General features: G+C 24.6%; 3 protein-coding genes across 3 annotated transcripts in view; 2 read left to right on the plus strand and 1 right to left on the minus strand.

Moving 5' to 3' along the window:
• LOC126908126 (phenoloxidase-activating factor 2-like) lies at positions 1 to 3,519 on the plus strand. The gene is made up of 6 exons (XM_050690015.1): positions 1 to 116; positions 299 to 573; positions 696 to 1,244; positions 1,976 to 2,289; positions 2,356 to 2,522; positions 3,061 to 3,519. Exons 1-6 carry the CDS (start codon positions 114 to 116, stop codon positions 3,223 to 3,225), a joined length of 1,473 nt encoding a protein of 490 aa, XP_050545972.1. The 5' UTR covers positions 1 to 113; the 3' UTR covers positions 3,226 to 3,519.
• Positions 3,520 to 4,807: 1,288 nt separating this feature from the next.
• LOC126908129 (phenoloxidase-activating factor 2-like) lies at positions 4,808 to 8,971 on the plus strand. The gene is made up of 6 exons (XM_050690022.1): positions 4,808 to 4,979; positions 5,286 to 5,550; positions 6,156 to 6,626; positions 6,777 to 7,030; positions 7,278 to 7,444; positions 8,703 to 8,971. The coding sequence occupies exons 2-6, from the start codon at positions 5,312 to 5,314 to the stop codon at positions 8,868 to 8,870; spliced, it is 1,299 nt and encodes a 432-aa protein (XP_050545979.1). The 5' UTR covers positions 4,808 to 4,979; positions 5,286 to 5,311; the 3' UTR covers positions 8,871 to 8,971.
• Positions 8,972 to 14,935: 5,964 nt separating this feature from the next.
• The window catches only part of LOC126908183 (proclotting enzyme-like), a 2,565-nt gene continuing 1,066 nt past the window's right edge, over positions 14,936 to 16,434 (minus strand). Inside the window, exons 2-3 of the mRNA XM_050690094.1 lie at positions 16,325 to 16,428; positions 14,936 to 15,195 (exon numbers count right to left, since the gene is read on the minus strand). Coding sequence (XP_050546051.1) covers positions 15,034 to 15,195; positions 16,325 to 16,428 — 266 coding nt within the window. The 3' untranslated portion in view covers positions 14,936 to 15,033. The remainder of the gene's footprint in view (positions 15,196 to 16,324; positions 16,429 to 16,434) is intronic.

Raw genomic sequence — 16,434 nt, forward strand, 5'->3', positions numbered from 1 at the left:
GTAGAGTTCAGTTTGAAAAAGTAAGGAGACTGCTATAAATTGTGTTTGCGACTGTAACTATTCAAATTTTTGCTGCCAAATTCAATTTCAAATTTTGTTTGAACTACACAATTATGGTAAAATTTGATGAATACGATTGTATTAGTATAAGAAATAGAGTACTAAAGAACTGTATGAAAATTATATAATTTTTTTAATCTTTTGGTTTCATAAATATATTTCCTTATTTAATAAATTAAAGTTGATGTTTATTGTGTTATAATTATTATAGTTATTATTATTTTTTTTTTTTTTTTAGAATTTTTCAAATAGGGATATAACAGTTTTGTATATTTTCATACTTAATTCTGTTTTAAATGCTATACCAGCAAATGGACAAAATTTGTTTCAATCTTTCGTAGATACTGTAGCTTCAAGTTTTACATCATCCAGTGAAAATGATATTACTGTGCCTGTAGATCAATTTGATAACAACACTATCGTTCATGATGGTCAAGGTTGCTTTTGCACGCCATTTAATTTATGTAAGACTTACGAATCTGATCCTGATGGCTTTTCAAGTATTGATATCAGGTAAATATGATTTATTTATGAAATATTTATATTAAGAAAATTTTAGTGAAATAACTTATTGGTACAAGAATTGAAGAGTCAAATATTTCAACTATTTTTTTTTAATTTGATGTACATTTTAGGATAAATATTGGACCTTGTCACAGTTATTTAGATGTGTGTTGTAACGATACAAATCTTTTAGTCATCACAACTCCTAATTCAGTAGAAGAGAGTTTTTCGGTTGTACCCCATAATTCTTTACCAAAACAAGAAATTACCTCTGTAAGTACTATTAATTCTGAAACCACGTCAAATTTTGAGCCATCAACTATACACTCTAACGAATACCAACCAACAAGTTATGAACCTGAATCACATACAAGTACATCAGATTATAGAGACACAACTTCTAATGAAGAAAATAAAGTATCAATTGGCTATGTTTCCACAATTATTCCTGAACCAGAACCTGCTAAAAAGCTTGAATGTGGTAGTTGGAATAAAGCTGGAGTAGGTTTTAGAATTGTTAATGCGATAAATGGTGAGTCCAATTTTGGCGAATTTCCATCAATGATTGCAATTCTTGAAGAAGTTGTACCTCAATCAGGTGATGCAAAAAGATTATATAAATGTGGCGGATCTTTGATAAAGCCAAATGTTGTTTTGACAGCCGCTCATTGCGTAATAAAGTAAATAACATAGAAATTTGAATTTAAATATTTTTCTATTAATTTGAATACTACAGGGTGATTGGTTTATCACAAACCACTCGATTATTCACAAAATAAATACAATATTGTAAAAAAAATTTGATTTCTTTTAGTTACATATATTTCTTGATTTATCAGCTAATGACTTTTTAGGATCATAATTTAAGTTATCAACTTTATTTATTTAAATGGTAACATACATATTTAATCAACTTATAGAATAAAAAATGATATAATTAAGAAAATGACTGGTCGATATAACTTTTGGACCAGTATTTTAGAAGTTATTAACTATTTACGTTCCCAACCAACCTAAGTAAACCGACTTAATAATTATATAAGTTGAAAAAAATTTTGTTTCATTTTTTTTTTGTTGTTCATTACTTCATGAAAATAGGTCATACATTTTATTTATAGGGCAGCAAAATAATTCTAGTACAGGGTGCTAAATATGGCTGTATTCATATTGATCTAAGAGTAAAGCAGACTTTTAAAAATTATTTCTTTGAGATGAATAAATAAAACTTACAATTTTTTTTTTTAATTAATATGATTTGTGACTGAATAATTATTAAAATACTATAACTCAAGAACCTTAAATAATAAAAAATAAAAAAATAACTGATTACAATAGTAATTTTTTTTCTATTTTGACACTAAAAGCCTTAAAACAGTTAGAGAATTTTTTTTTAATTCATATTTTTTTTTAGAAAAGATCCTTCGAATTTAGTGGTAAGAGCAGGCGAATGGGATTTACAAACAGAAAAAGAACTTCTTGACCACCAAGACCGCCGAGTATCTAAAATCGTTATTCACGAAAAGTACTATGCGGGAGGACTTCATTTTGATGTAGCTTTATTATTTATAGAAGAACCTTTTAATCTACAAGATAACATTCAAACCATATGCTTACCAGAACAAGATCAAAAGTTTGATTTTTCACTGTGTTATTCTAGTGGATGGGGTAAAGAGGTCATATATAATAACTATACAATCACTAAAAACACACCAGAAGGTGTAAAAAGTAAATATCTCATTTGTATAATTGAGATATTATTTAAAAACATTTGTTTTTATAATATTTATTTAGGTGAAGTTGGACATTATCAAGTCAGTATACTTAAAAAAGTTGAACTCCCTATTATACCAAGAGATACTTGTGAGAGTACCTTAAGACAATCCAGACTTGGTCCAAGATTTATGCTCCATCAAAGTTTTATTTGTGCAGGAGGTGAAGAAGGAAAAGACACCTGCAAAGTAAGATAAATTTTATTTTAAATTACATTTTAATATTGAAATACTTATTATTTATAGTTGTGCGAGTTCGGTTTTGTAAAAGTTAAACAACTTTCGGTGATAATATTATATTTTTTTTATATAAGATATCATCATATTCTTAAAATGGCATTTTAACGTTAGGTCTAAGTTATTATGATAACTAAATATAACGTATTTTGTTTCATTGTAAAGTTATGATTTTCTTATTTACAAATAATTAAAAATTAATAAGTCTTATACAAATCTAAAAATTCTTTAAAAAAATCGTTATTTCAGGAAAGATCTTTTTGTACATAAGTGCAACTAGAAAAATATTTGTTGATGTATACTATTTATTTTTCCCTCAGATATATTTTATTATAAGTACAACACATGATTTTTTAAATTTAAACCCTTTGATCCCCATATTTGTGCTCATAATTATATTACTTTATAAAATGATAACTAATAATACGTATTATAATTTCAGAAAAATTAAATATAAACATTTTATTTTTGATATTTTATATTATTGTAGGGCGATGGAGGTAGTCCATTAATGTGTCCATTGGATTCTGATTCAAATTATTTGGTTCAAGTAGGAATCGTTGCTTGGGGAATAGGATGCGGTAACAAACTACCAGGAGTTTATGTAGATGTAGCTTACTTCAGAAATTGGATAGATAATAAAATATTATCATAGAAGATTGCTATACTCGTGTTTTAAATAGATATTTTACTTTTATAAATGTCATTCATTAGATTAATTAAATAATTTAATTAGTTATAGATATTAGATTATGTGACTAATAGTATTATTGTTGATATATAAAACTCAAATTTCAATTTTTTGAGATTTATCTTATATTAATATATTATAATATTGCTATTAATATTAATAATATTTTTTGTTATTTATTAATATTTAAAGACTATTCGATCGATATAAGTATAATCATGTTTATTTTATGTAACTGAATAATATGCCATTTTACAATTAAGTCTATTCATTTAAAACAATTTTTACAAATGCACTTTGCTAGCCACGCTGATTCCTTACACACGCATACTTTAAATCCTTGCTCTACCATCATTTTATTAGTTTTTATTCATAGAAAATGACTCATATTTTATTAAAAAGTAAAATTTCGAATTAAATTTCATTATTATATATAATATACATTAATCAATGTACAATATTGTAAAAAAAATTTGATTTTTTTTAGTTACATATATTTCTTGATTTATCAGCTAATAATGACTTTTTAGGATCATAACTTAAGTTATCAACTTTATTTATTTAAATGGTAACATACATATTTAATTAACTTATAAAATAAAAAATGATATAATTAAGAAAATGACTATAAAATAACTATTTTAGAAGTTATTAACTATTTAAAGAAACACTGGTGATGAGGAGTGGGTGCAACTATTTTTATCACTAGTTATTTCCCAGTCGTACTCTTCGTCACGCCTAAGTATAAAAATGAGAATAATTTCCAAAAGTAGTTATCGACCAGTCATTTTCTTAATTACATAATTTTCTTTTTTATAAGCTGGTTAAATATATATGTTGCCATTTGAAAAAATAAAGTTGACACTTTTTTAAGTTATAAAAAATGATTCTATAAATTATTATTAACTGATAAATCAATAAAAAATTTAATGTTATTCTAACTTGAAAAAAAGTCTTAAGACAAAATAACAACAAAAAATATATATATAGTATGTGAAAGAAAATATCATTGTATTTTTTTTTAGAGAAGTGTTTTATTTTTACCATTTTCCCATATTTATCATATAGTAAGATTGAATAATCTTACTATATGATAAATGTAATAACTAATTCATGTTTTTTATTGCATTAATTACTATTTTTATAATTATTATTATTATTTATGCTATGTATTGAAACTTTTACTATTAATAGCTTACTTATTGTAAATTTATGAAGTCCTGGGCATAAAATTTGATCTTTTTTCCGGAAAGAGGGCTATTATTCTAGTCATTATAGATTAGATATAGCTACCAACTACATTCGTAAAAGTCATTTCATCGAATCACAATCGAATTACATCATTTACTCATTTAATGTATTTTAATGCCTATTGTTGTTATACTTTTCATAACTAAAATATAAATATTGAATTATTTTTAAATCAATAGATTTTTTAATTGAAACAAATCAATAATACACTATATTCAATAGAGCCAAAAAACCTGCTAAAGTGTTCAAGGCTATTCTATACAAATACAAATATTATAATTCAGATCGTTCCATTCTTTAACAAATGATGCTAGTGCGTATACGACTTTTAATAAATATACTGTACAAAAAAAAAAAAATTATTACAGAGAATTATTTTTGATTATATTTAATTAATAACAAAAAGTATAGCAGGAATTATTAGTGATGAACTTATCAAACAAATTTTCATAGATCAAAAAAATAAGGTAAGTTATTTTTGTATTTGTTATTTATTTAGTGACAATTTAAACAATTCTAACAGATTGTATCTGCAGGAAAAGTGTTAAGTAAAGATTTTTAATATTTTAGAAAACAACAAAAATTATAATCAAGGACCATTTTAATTATAATTTCACCAAATAACATTAATTAATTTTGTCATGTGACTTAAATTAACCCTTCTTTTGCAGACACCATTTATTTTCATATTCATCCAATTTTCAGGCATTAAAAAATACTTTTTGATAATTTAAACATCTAGACTTAATTTAATTTTATATTTGTTCTTATAGAATTTTATGGCACAAGATTGAGAAACATGAAATCTTTCGTTTTTGCATTTTATTTTATTCTATTTATAAACGCGTATGAATTTCAAAAATCTGCTCGAGAATATTTAACACCATTGCTTCCTTTAGATGATGGTCATAAATTTCCATCAATCATATTAAACCCAGCATCATCACGTATTAAAAACGATTGTGTTTGTACTCCTTTTCATTTATGTAAAACATTTGTTTTATCAACGACTCCATTTGACGTTACGGATGCAGATGGGTGATTATACATTATTGTTATTATTAGATTTATATTTATTATATATATTTTATCTAATCTATTGATTAGTATTCTTATAATTAGGAAAATTTCTATATAAATGGTTTGGATAAATTTCATGTAAAAAAATTTTTTTTTTAATAATATTAATATCTTTCAATAAACATAGTAATATAAATAATGATAATAACAAATTTAATTATAAGGACATTAACATCATGATAAGGAAAACGCCCATTAACAGAACCTCAGAAATTAATGTATATATATATATATATAAAAAACCATTGAAAGTTATGTCAGTATTTTTTTTTTTTTTAGAAATAAAAATTATAAAAGATTGCTTGTAAACTTATACATCTTTTAATTTTACTACACCTAGCTATTATGTGTAAAATATTTATAATCACGAAAAAATAAAATACATGAAAAATAAATTATATCTTATCTTAGATTTGTACACTGTCTATTTTTAAACAGACAACTTTAAAAACAAAAATAAAATATGTTTATAATGAATACATGATGAACTTGTATTTTATGATCCAAAATATACAAAGTTAATTCAGAACGAAACAATCACTTTGGAAAATAATTTATTTTAGAAAATATCAAGCAAAACCAAAGAAATGTTTGAAATCATTAGAAATTTGCTGTGACGATACTATTTTAATCGGTGAAAATAAACAGATGAAACAATCCTATGAAGCTAGTACAACTTACGATCCATTTGACTTATCGGATCAATCAACCAAAAAGTGGAATCACAATATACACTCTACTGAAATTTACTCGGAGAATAAATATGAAAATTCAAACAAAGAAGAATTTGATTTCAAAAAAGAGCATGATACACATTATAAATCAAAAATATGTGGTATATGGAATGAATATGGATTTGGAATAGGATTAGGTGGTGCTACTGATTATACAGCAAGATATGGCGAATTTCCATCTACTATTGTTATTTATGTAGAAGAAATACTTCAAAATTGGAAGAAGTCGTTAAAATATCAATGTGGAGGATCATTAATAAAAGAAAACGTCATTTTGACAGCAGCTCATTGCATTATCAAGTAAGAAATAGTATTTATAAATTAGGTTAAAAAAATAACTTTTATCGTTCAATTTTATTTTCATTACATTTTAATATTCATTATTTGAAATACACACTAAGATCGTGGTTATTATAAAATTAATATATCTTTTTTCTTTATTTTTTTTAGTAAAGATTTACAAAGTATTCTTGTACGAGCTGGAGATTGGGATCTAAATACAGAAAAAGAATTGTACTTGCATCAAGATCGACACATTTCTAAAGTTGTTATTCATCACAAATACTACTCAGGAGGATTACATAATGATATAGCTTTAATATTTACTGATGAACCTTTTACTTTACAAGAAAATGTTCAAATTATGTGTTTGCCCAAACAAGATCAAATATTTGATTATATTAGATGCTATTCAAGTGGATGGGGTGATTAAATTATTATACAGAGTGTTCAGTAAGTAAGGAAACAAATCAGTTGTTACGAACAATGAGAACAATAGAAACCCGTTTCCTTACTTACTGAATACTCTATATAACTTTACTAAATAATATTAAAAAAAAAAGATTATAAGATACCTTCTTTTAGGCTTTAAAATTATATAAGACATAGTTTTAGTATTATTATTATTTAACAGACGCTAAGTTTTATATGATAATCATATTATAATTTTAGGAGAAACAGATAAACGTAAGATAAGTAAAATGAAAAAAATTGAGGTACCAATTGTTCCGAGAGATTTATGTGAAGATCGACTAAGGCAAACTAGATTAGGCTATAAATTCAATTTGCACGAAAGTTTCATTTGTGCTGGAGGCGAAGGAGAACAAGATACATGTAAAGTATGTATAGGGAATGATTAAAAATATGATTAAAGAAATTAAAAATATTTTAACTTATTCACTATTGAGATACTAAGGATAGAAGTATAATTTCTTTTTTATATTCAATAGTAACTAATTTTTATTAACACACATATAATAATAAATTAGATTGCAAACTGGTTTGGTCATGTTAGAGAGTGAAACCATTTGAATGGTTGTGATTGCAAATATATTTTTTAATAATAACATTTTATGGTTTGATAACATAAAATTTTAAACATTTTAATGTAACTTTTTTTATAAGCAAATATTACGTTGTGATAATATCCATTAAACGTTTACATTCAATGAAAATCACTCGCATAACAAAATCAACTTAATAGTTCTTCTTGTGTATAAAATTTATAACAATCGTTATTTAATAAAACATTATTATTGAAAAATCATAGATTATATGTTTCTAGGGCTTCAATAAAAGAATACATTTGTAACATAATAATGATAATAGATATATTATAAATGTTAAACCATTAGTGTTTTGTGTTGTGTTGGATGATTAAACAACTAAACTTAAACCTTAATTTTACACCGTTATAGGTCAAAATAACCTATATTGAATAGCGAAATAATGGCTATCCAAAATATTTTAACATTTTGAGTGAATTTTTCCTCAACTGGTCGACGATTCATAAACCGTCTATGACTTTGGTGCACACACAATACTTGAACACGACATTAAACTTAAAAAATACTACTCGATTTGGATAGATTGATATAGAGAATGATAATGTTAGGCATAAAGATCATGATGGATTATTGGGTTTAGTTGTTATTACGAATTAGCAATATAAAAAAACTACTCTCTATATTCACAATAACTCTATAATATCAACACAATATACAATATAATATATTGCAATCATACATATAATAAAACAATCATACTACATCATTTATTATTATGTATTAAAAAGATTACAGCTAAAAGGTTTATCAGAAGACCAATTTAAGCAAAATTCTTTAGTTATAATTATTTTAGAAAATTTATATTTAATTTTTGTTTTAATTTTAAGTAATTGAAAGAGATATATTATTGTCAAAAGATATTCGTTTGATTTTTCGCTGAATAACTATAAATTAAATATTACCGTAAATGACATTTGCTTAATTAATAGCATCCTGATTTTATGATTGGAAATTATAATGAAATTACAGAATAGATATGTATGATCTATACTTTGAGTTATACCATGAATATTTGCATTTATTTTTTCAGGGTGATGGTGGAAGTCCATTAATGTGTCCAAGTGAAACTGGTACAAAATCGTTAATACAGGCTGGAATAGTCTCTTGGGGAATAGGATGTGGAATAAAAAATATACCAGCAGCATATGTTAATGTAGCTAATTTTAGAAATTGGATTGACGGAGAAATAGAAACATAGAATACATATTTATTTCTCAAATATAATTCTATAATTTTTTTGTATTCTTTTAATAATTTTAAATTTTAATAATTTGAAACTTAAATGAAAAATAATTGCTATATTATAGTTGTGTGTTTAATATGGCAATTCGGTTACAAGCATGAATCTATCATGTAACTATTATTAATTATTTTATTTAGTATTTTAATGTTACAATTATTATCATAATTCTTTTCGTTCAAAGCACCTTCAGTTGTTATAAAACTGTAAGATTAGTTGCGTTAGCTGACATCAAGTCATGGATTTGTGATCAAAGATCAATTGAACAGTAATGACCCTAACTTCCAATATGCATGGTTAAGAGAAACTAGTATATTTAAGTCACATGCAAAAATTTATTTCATATATCAGCGTCTCGAGCTAATAAATATTTAGTGAAATTATAATACTCTAATACAATTGTTAGTTGAATTTTATATCATTACTTTAAATGCATTGAAACTTTTTAAATTAATTAAAATTTGTTCAATTAATGTACTAATCCTTATATTTTACGAAAAACGTTTAACTTACCAATAAATTGATGAGATATGTTGGCTTTAGGAATCATGTATATTAGAATCTCTTATGTGCATAAAAGATTTGAATTAGAAATTTGCGTTTGAATTAGAATCTTCATTATCAAAACATGTTCTAAAAAATTTAAGTAATATAAACTAACATTCTTGATTTGCCTAACAAATACCCATCGTGTTAAGGTATAATATAAATTATAAATAAATAAGTTTCATAATAATCGAACGGATTTTAATTTGTAGCTAGGCTGTAGTCAATCCGATTAATTTCCTTAAATGCAATAGTTAAAATAATTAAAATAGTGTCAACCAACTTTTTAGCAAAAAAAAATAATAAAAATTATTACATAAATATCAATTATAAAAGCTACTATTTCCATAAAAAAAATACAAATACATTAATTTTACATACAACTTCGTTTTTATTATTGGTAATTATTTAATGATGATTTAGCTCAACCTTTTATTTATTTTTTACTATTTTATAAAAAAGATAATAATACCTAACTGCAATCTATTGGAGAAAGGATGCATAATAATATATAATTATATATTATATATTGCATATAATTGTATTTTCATAAGTTATTGCAACGAAAAAATAATATATAATAATAAATCACTTGTCAGTATAACAAAGAATTACCTACGTTTTGTATTTTTCGCGTGTATAAGTTATGAGTAAAAATATATGGCATACTTGAAAACATATTATTAATGATACTTTTTTCTTGTAATTTATTTTTTAAATATCAGTTTGACATCAACATATTATACTTAATTGAATAAATAAAGTATTTCCAAGCCTATAACTACACTTAACTGAGTAACCAGTGAAACTATAAGGAATTAATGTATAGATTGCGTACAACATTCTACAGCTCATACATTATTTTAATTGAGGCTGTCATAATAATTAAGGCGTATTTATAATATTAATTTCACTAAAAACTTTTATACATGCAAAATTAATATAAATGTGTTCCTATATCTTAATGACGGAAAACCCAGGTATTCACATTCCAATAATAATCATCATGCTGTTTTTCAAAACATGAATGTTTTATAAAAAAAATAACTTGTAAATCAAGTTACTATTATAAATAAAAAAATTCCCCGAGGCATTAAATTTAATATAATACTATATGTTTTAAACACTTACTAATTAAAAAATATTTACATGTTTTACAAAAAAATAACTGTTCCAACCATGCAAATTATTATTTTGTGGATTATAAACTATAATTATTACAGTACCTTTACTTAAAGAAAAATTGTAGGAGATCATAATTATATCATATAAAATTGTGTTTCATTTAATACAATATAGTATTAGATACATATTATTTTATCTTTGTTAAAATGTCATGTTAATAATATCCCTATCATTAAATAAAAAAAAATATATATGTATAATTTTCATTAACCCTTTCCGACCCACTGGCTATTATAATGACCCATCTTTACAATAATTTATAACTTATAAACGAATAATTGTAGAATTCAATTTTGGTTGATTCGATAGATTACCGCATGTAGAATTAGAATAAAAAATAATAAAAGCATTTTTTACGATTTTTAATATTGATTAATATACTTTTATACAAATAAATATGTTAAAAAACAAAAATTAAGAAAAACATTTTTTTCCGTTTTTCATTAAATATTTGTTAGATAGCGTTGTAAATTGTTGTACATTTTGCTATACGAAAATAAAAATGAGGTTTCATGATTACCGAGAGTCTTACTCCACTCCTTTTCTACTGAAATGCATTGATTGTGTGGGACATTATAATGACCAACCGGTTATCGTGACAGCAGTGGACGGCGACACTCTTTTGGCAATAATAATATTACTGTGTGCAGCGTAGTACGTTCAATTTTTTATTTATACGATAGCCGGTTTCATCAAATATATTATTTTTGTTATTTTACGTATTGAAAACATATAAAAATAGTACGACATTTTTATAAATGCCAAAATATTGTGGACTTGTTTGACCATTATCCATAAATGGATAGCTTGAAGAACGTCACGAAGTGCAAAAATCAAATATGCTCAAAAAACAATCGAACTCATTTTTTTTTTGCAAAAAATTTAATGTCTATTTAAAAGAGCTATCTCTTGTACATTTTTTTTTAAGAATATCATACTATAGTATAAACAAAAGTCCACAAAAAATAAAAAACAAATTTATTTAATGCTACTAATTTTTCTTTTATAATAAAAAATATTAAATTATGTTTTATATTAATTTATTATAAATAAATTATCAAAAATAAAGTTTGTTTTTCTTTTCATGATTTTCACACAATAACGTAACGAACGTTAAGGTATGATAGTACATATAATCAATAGACTGTATAATCAATAAATGTATAAATAAAACTGAATATTTTTTATAATACAAAACTAGTTTTATGTTTGATTATAAGGTTACGTAGGGTTAATCAATAAATATATTTTAATAAAAATCAATATTAAAAAATTATTTGTAAATTGAGCTAAAATTGTGATTGGAGAGGTGGAAAGTTTTAAGTAATTAGGGTCAGTTGTGCAAAAGAGTGGTGGTATTGACGAGGATGTAAGACACAGGATTAAGTGCGGATGGTTGAAGTGGAGAGAAGCGTCTGCCGTCTTATGCAATAAAATAATTCCAATGACACTATAAGGTAAGTTCTATAAGGCTGTAGTGAGACTAGCTATGGTGCATGTTTTTGAGTGTTAGGCAGTTGACAAGAGAATAGAGCAGATAATGAGTGTAGTAGAGATGAGAATGCTTAGATGGATGAGTGAAGTGACTATAAAAGATAGAATAAAGAACGAGCATATAAGAGAGAATATAGACGTAGCGTGGATAAGATGAGAAAATATAGACTTAGATGGTTTGGTAATGTTATGGAGATAGAGGATTTGGAAACTGTAAGAACTGTTATGGAAATTAATGTTAATGGAAGAAGACGTAGAGGAAGACCAAAAAAGAGATAGAGGGATGTTATTAAATGTGATATGAGCTGATCTGTGCGTCAATGATGTGAGAAATTGTGTCAAGTGGAAATTTAGGATAAGGGTGGCTGACTTCAACTATTTGGGATAAAAGTGAGGTAAAAACAGAAGAAGAAGATTTATACAGTTACGTGTTACCGAAAAATTTGTAATATTATAGAATGGTAGTATAACACACAGATATAGTTAAAAACAGAATAAATAACAAAGTAAAATTATTTAACTTTGTACTTAAAACCTATTATCATATCAAACGTTATTTGACAATAAATACTTTTAAGACGTTAGAAATTAATGATTTTAATTGTTTACATAGAGAAATTGGTCGGTTTTAGTAACTTTTTAATTGTAAAGGTAAATTTTTTTTGAATTTTTGAGGGTTATTTTTTTAATTAAATACTATTTGTGATTATTTGACGTGTCGTTGACAAATATTGATCCAGTAAGAGCCAAGAAAAATTTATAACAGTCACAAAATAAAAACCACATTGTAAAATAATTATAATATGAATAAGAAATTTCTTATTACATCACAGGAACTGTTAGCTAAAAAAGGATAAATTAAGCTGGTTCAAAAATTCAAAATAAGTTTAATTTAATATTCAATGTAACTTTTATGTAAATCAGTGACTTCATTATTATAAAAAAAACTCTTCTATGATATTTTAAAATAAAAAAATTGCCTAGCTGCACATTTTTTAAAAAATAATTTTTTTTAAAAATGTGTACAAAACAATATAATCTTGAATTTTTTTGAAGGGGAACCCTTACGCTCTTTTAATAATTTTGGAAAATATAAAAAAATATTGACTAGAGATGAAGAGTAGGTTCTGCTATTTTTATAACTAAACATTTCCTAATCGTATTCTTCCTCTCAATTAGATATAAATATGTCAATATCTACAAAAATACTGGTCCAAAATTAGCGTCACCTGCGTTTTATATATTCTGTTGTGATCTACCTAGGATAAGACACGGTAACGTGTTGGAGTGGATGTCGTTGTAATGTGAAATGAAAGTACAGAGTGATACAACGGTTCGAATACGAATAATTACTGCTTATTTTTTGTCTAATACTAATTATTCCCTAACCCCACTAATGAGGGAGATTTCCCTCATTTACAGGAAACGAGAGAAATTTTTTCAATTTAAAACGACAATGTCTTCGGCTAGATACGATTTGTGATCTTTTGATGTATCGTTGAAAGAAATCGGTTCGTTGAGAGCTGAGAAAAAGTGATAATAGACATAAAAATAAATAAAGAAAGAAAACGCATCATAATAAAACGAAGCGAATAACAGATTTTTTTTAAAAAAATCTAAAATATGTGTTAACAAAAGTTATGGGGAAAAAAAAGTAGTTTGATGGTACCTTATACATGAATAATTTTTGTGTCCCTCCCATTATAAATTTATAAATATGCCACTGCTCATTCTATAGTAGACGTAATCTTTATCAAATAGCATAACATAAGGTTGAGTAGGGAGACTATTTGGGAAGGTATATTTTATATGATTAGGTATTTTTATTCAAATATAAGATAACGAGTAAAAACTAAATAAATAAATGATAGTATCTATGATTTTGCCTAATGTTACAAAATATCTGGAATTGGCAATGATATTTATTTTAGCTTCTTTGTATAGTTGTAAAGATTTTTATATACATTATTGTAAAATTATTTTCAAAAGAAATTAAAATTTTTTTTTTTTGTATATCCTTAAATTATCCGAGGGTATTTATGTAACATAATAGAATGTAAATCATCAAAAAAGACTATACGTTTACTTAATGACAACAATTTAAAATTTTGTATAATTCGATACGCTTGTCACATTTTTTATAATCATTTATATGATTGGTTCAAAAATGTTTAAAAAAATTTGAAAATCCCGATTTTGAAGAAAAGAAATCTAATTATTGTTAATTAATATATATAGTTAATAACTGTGAAAGATGTATTGTATTACCTTATTAAGCTTAAAAATTTTTCTTTTTTAAAAAAAAAAATCTAAATTTAGTTTGCATTAATTGATGATTTTATAAAATAATTACATAAATAAGTTAATAAGATTCTTTTAAATTTTAGAACATTAAACCTTTTGAAGTATTTTTAGCATTTAACCTATACCTTATCACATCAATTTTATTTAAGATAACAATGTTATTTTTAATTTTATAAAGTTTGCAGCTATTATATCTTTGAAGATAGAAGAAAACAAAATTATTTTTAATTCAAAACTACAATTTTTAGTTATATTAAAAAGAAAAGTCGATTTCATAATGTTAACTAGAAAATCATTGTAAGGTAAATTGGGTTAAACACAACACTATTTAGAAACTTTATCTATGAAACTATGTCGTTAGAAAATAAAGATCATAAAAATTAAGTTTTTGACATTGGTGGAAGCTAAAAAATAATGGACTTTGATGAAAGCTAGCAAAGTAATTTCAATATATAATTACTTGGAGCCCTTTTTAGCTTCGATACAACCTTGAGTGGGTTAAACTGTATTGTTTTATTTTATTAAAATTATATCATCACAACTACATATTAAAAAAGTACAAAAGTTCATATTAAATTAAAAGTAAAATAAACTAGTTATAATTAATTTTAGAAATAATCCAATTCAAATATTTTGTCATTCTAGTATAAACAGCTGGAAATCCAGATTCTCCGCATTTATCTCCAAACGATTGAATACCGGTTAAATAATATTGGTTGTCTTTTTTCCATGTTAATGGTCCTCCGGCATCCCTCTAAAATTAATTATAATAAACACGTTTTGTTTATTTTTATATAAATAAATTTGTTAATAGGAAAAGAAATAGTTTTCTAGTTTAGTTAAAATCTTTAGTAGTAGATGATGAAATATTTTTTGCAGAAATTCCTTAGTATTACCCTCCAAATTTGATAAAATATATGTAAAAATGACCTTTACATTATTTAAGTAAAATAATATGTATTAAGTGACACAATTGAGTAATAAACAGATAATAGTAAAAGGTCGTGAAACTTCTTGCATATATAGATGAATTAAATTTAATATAAAAGGCAATAAAAACTGCAATCTCTCTCACTACTACTTCACCTTTATGAACTTTCAATGAATGCAAAAAGTATATTGACAAAATACGAATTTATATAGAAAATTAAAGTATATTCTTTATTTCAACCTTACTCTTGACATCAGTAAGGTAAATTCATATTTCACCAAATATTTATAAAGTTTGAAGTCAAGAATAATGAGTATATAAATTAAGTAGGAAACCAGAAAAATAAAGTGATCTCTAGAAAAAAATATTGTTTAAATAATTAAAGAGAATCAATAACGTTTGTACGAAGTTAGCCAGCCTAGTCCAATCTTTGAGTGGGTTACCTGTGTGGTCAATACTAATAAAGACTCTCTTGTGAAGATATAGAGCCCACTTGTGGTTCCTATACTACTTGAGATATTTATTGACACGACTCACATTCAGCACAAGCCTAGATAACTACTGGTATGAGTGGCGTTGTTGATAATCTATGTATGACAATTAATCATAATAATTTCTGTATCAAATTATTATTATATAAACAAATTTTCAAACATCACTTTGCTTTTCTATATTTTATAACTTCTCGTAAAACTCTCATACTCATATCCCGAAAAAAAATTATATTATATAATTTTATTCAATAAATATTATAGTAACTCAATTATTCTCATGATCATACAAGACCAACAAAATATAACTAATTNTCTCATGATCATACAAGACCAACAAAATATAACTAATTTTAATAAATTAAATCATTTTTTATCATTAATTAGATTTTATATTTCTTTTTTTGACTTACTATGAATTTTAAAACTAAATAACGCATTATATAATATTTTATCTTTACCGAACATGGATGTTTTGCTCCTTTTAAATTCCCTGCGCAAATATGTACTTCTTGAATAGTTAAATTATTAGCAAATATACGCTTACACTCTTCATTACTAATCACTGAAA

Source organism: Daktulosphaira vitifoliae, unplaced genomic scaffold (assembly GCF_025091365.1).
Source record: "Daktulosphaira vitifoliae isolate Bord-2020 unplaced genomic scaffold, ASM2509136v1 Scaffold_5, whole genome shotgun sequence".
NCBI lineage: Eukaryota > Metazoa > Arthropoda > Insecta > Hemiptera > Phylloxeridae > Daktulosphaira > Daktulosphaira vitifoliae.

What these genes read in the sequence shown, in the direction of transcription:
- LOC126908126 (XM_050690015.1), top strand. An exon ending in GCCGCTCATTGCGTAATAAA is followed by an intron (nt 1,245 to 1,975) that starts GTAAATAACATA and finishes ATTTTTTTTTAG; the next exon opens with AAAAGATCCTTCGAATTTAG. An exon ending in CACACCAGAAGGTGTAAAAA is followed by an intron (nt 2,290 to 2,355) that starts GTAAATATCTCA and finishes ATATTTATTTAG; the next exon opens with GTGAAGTTGGACATTATCAA.
- LOC126908129 (XM_050690022.1), top strand. Translation starts at nt 5,312, where the DNA reads ATGAAATCTTTCGTTTTTGCATTTTATTTTATTCTATTTATAAACGCG. An exon ending in GACGTTACGGATGCAGATGG is followed by an intron (nt 5,551 to 6,155) that starts GTGATTATACAT and finishes AATTTATTTTAG; the next exon opens with AAAATATCAAGCAAAACCAA. An exon ending in GCAGCTCATTGCATTATCAA is followed by an intron (nt 6,627 to 6,776) that starts GTAAGAAATAGT and finishes TATTTTTTTTAG; the next exon opens with TAAAGATTTACAAAGTATTC.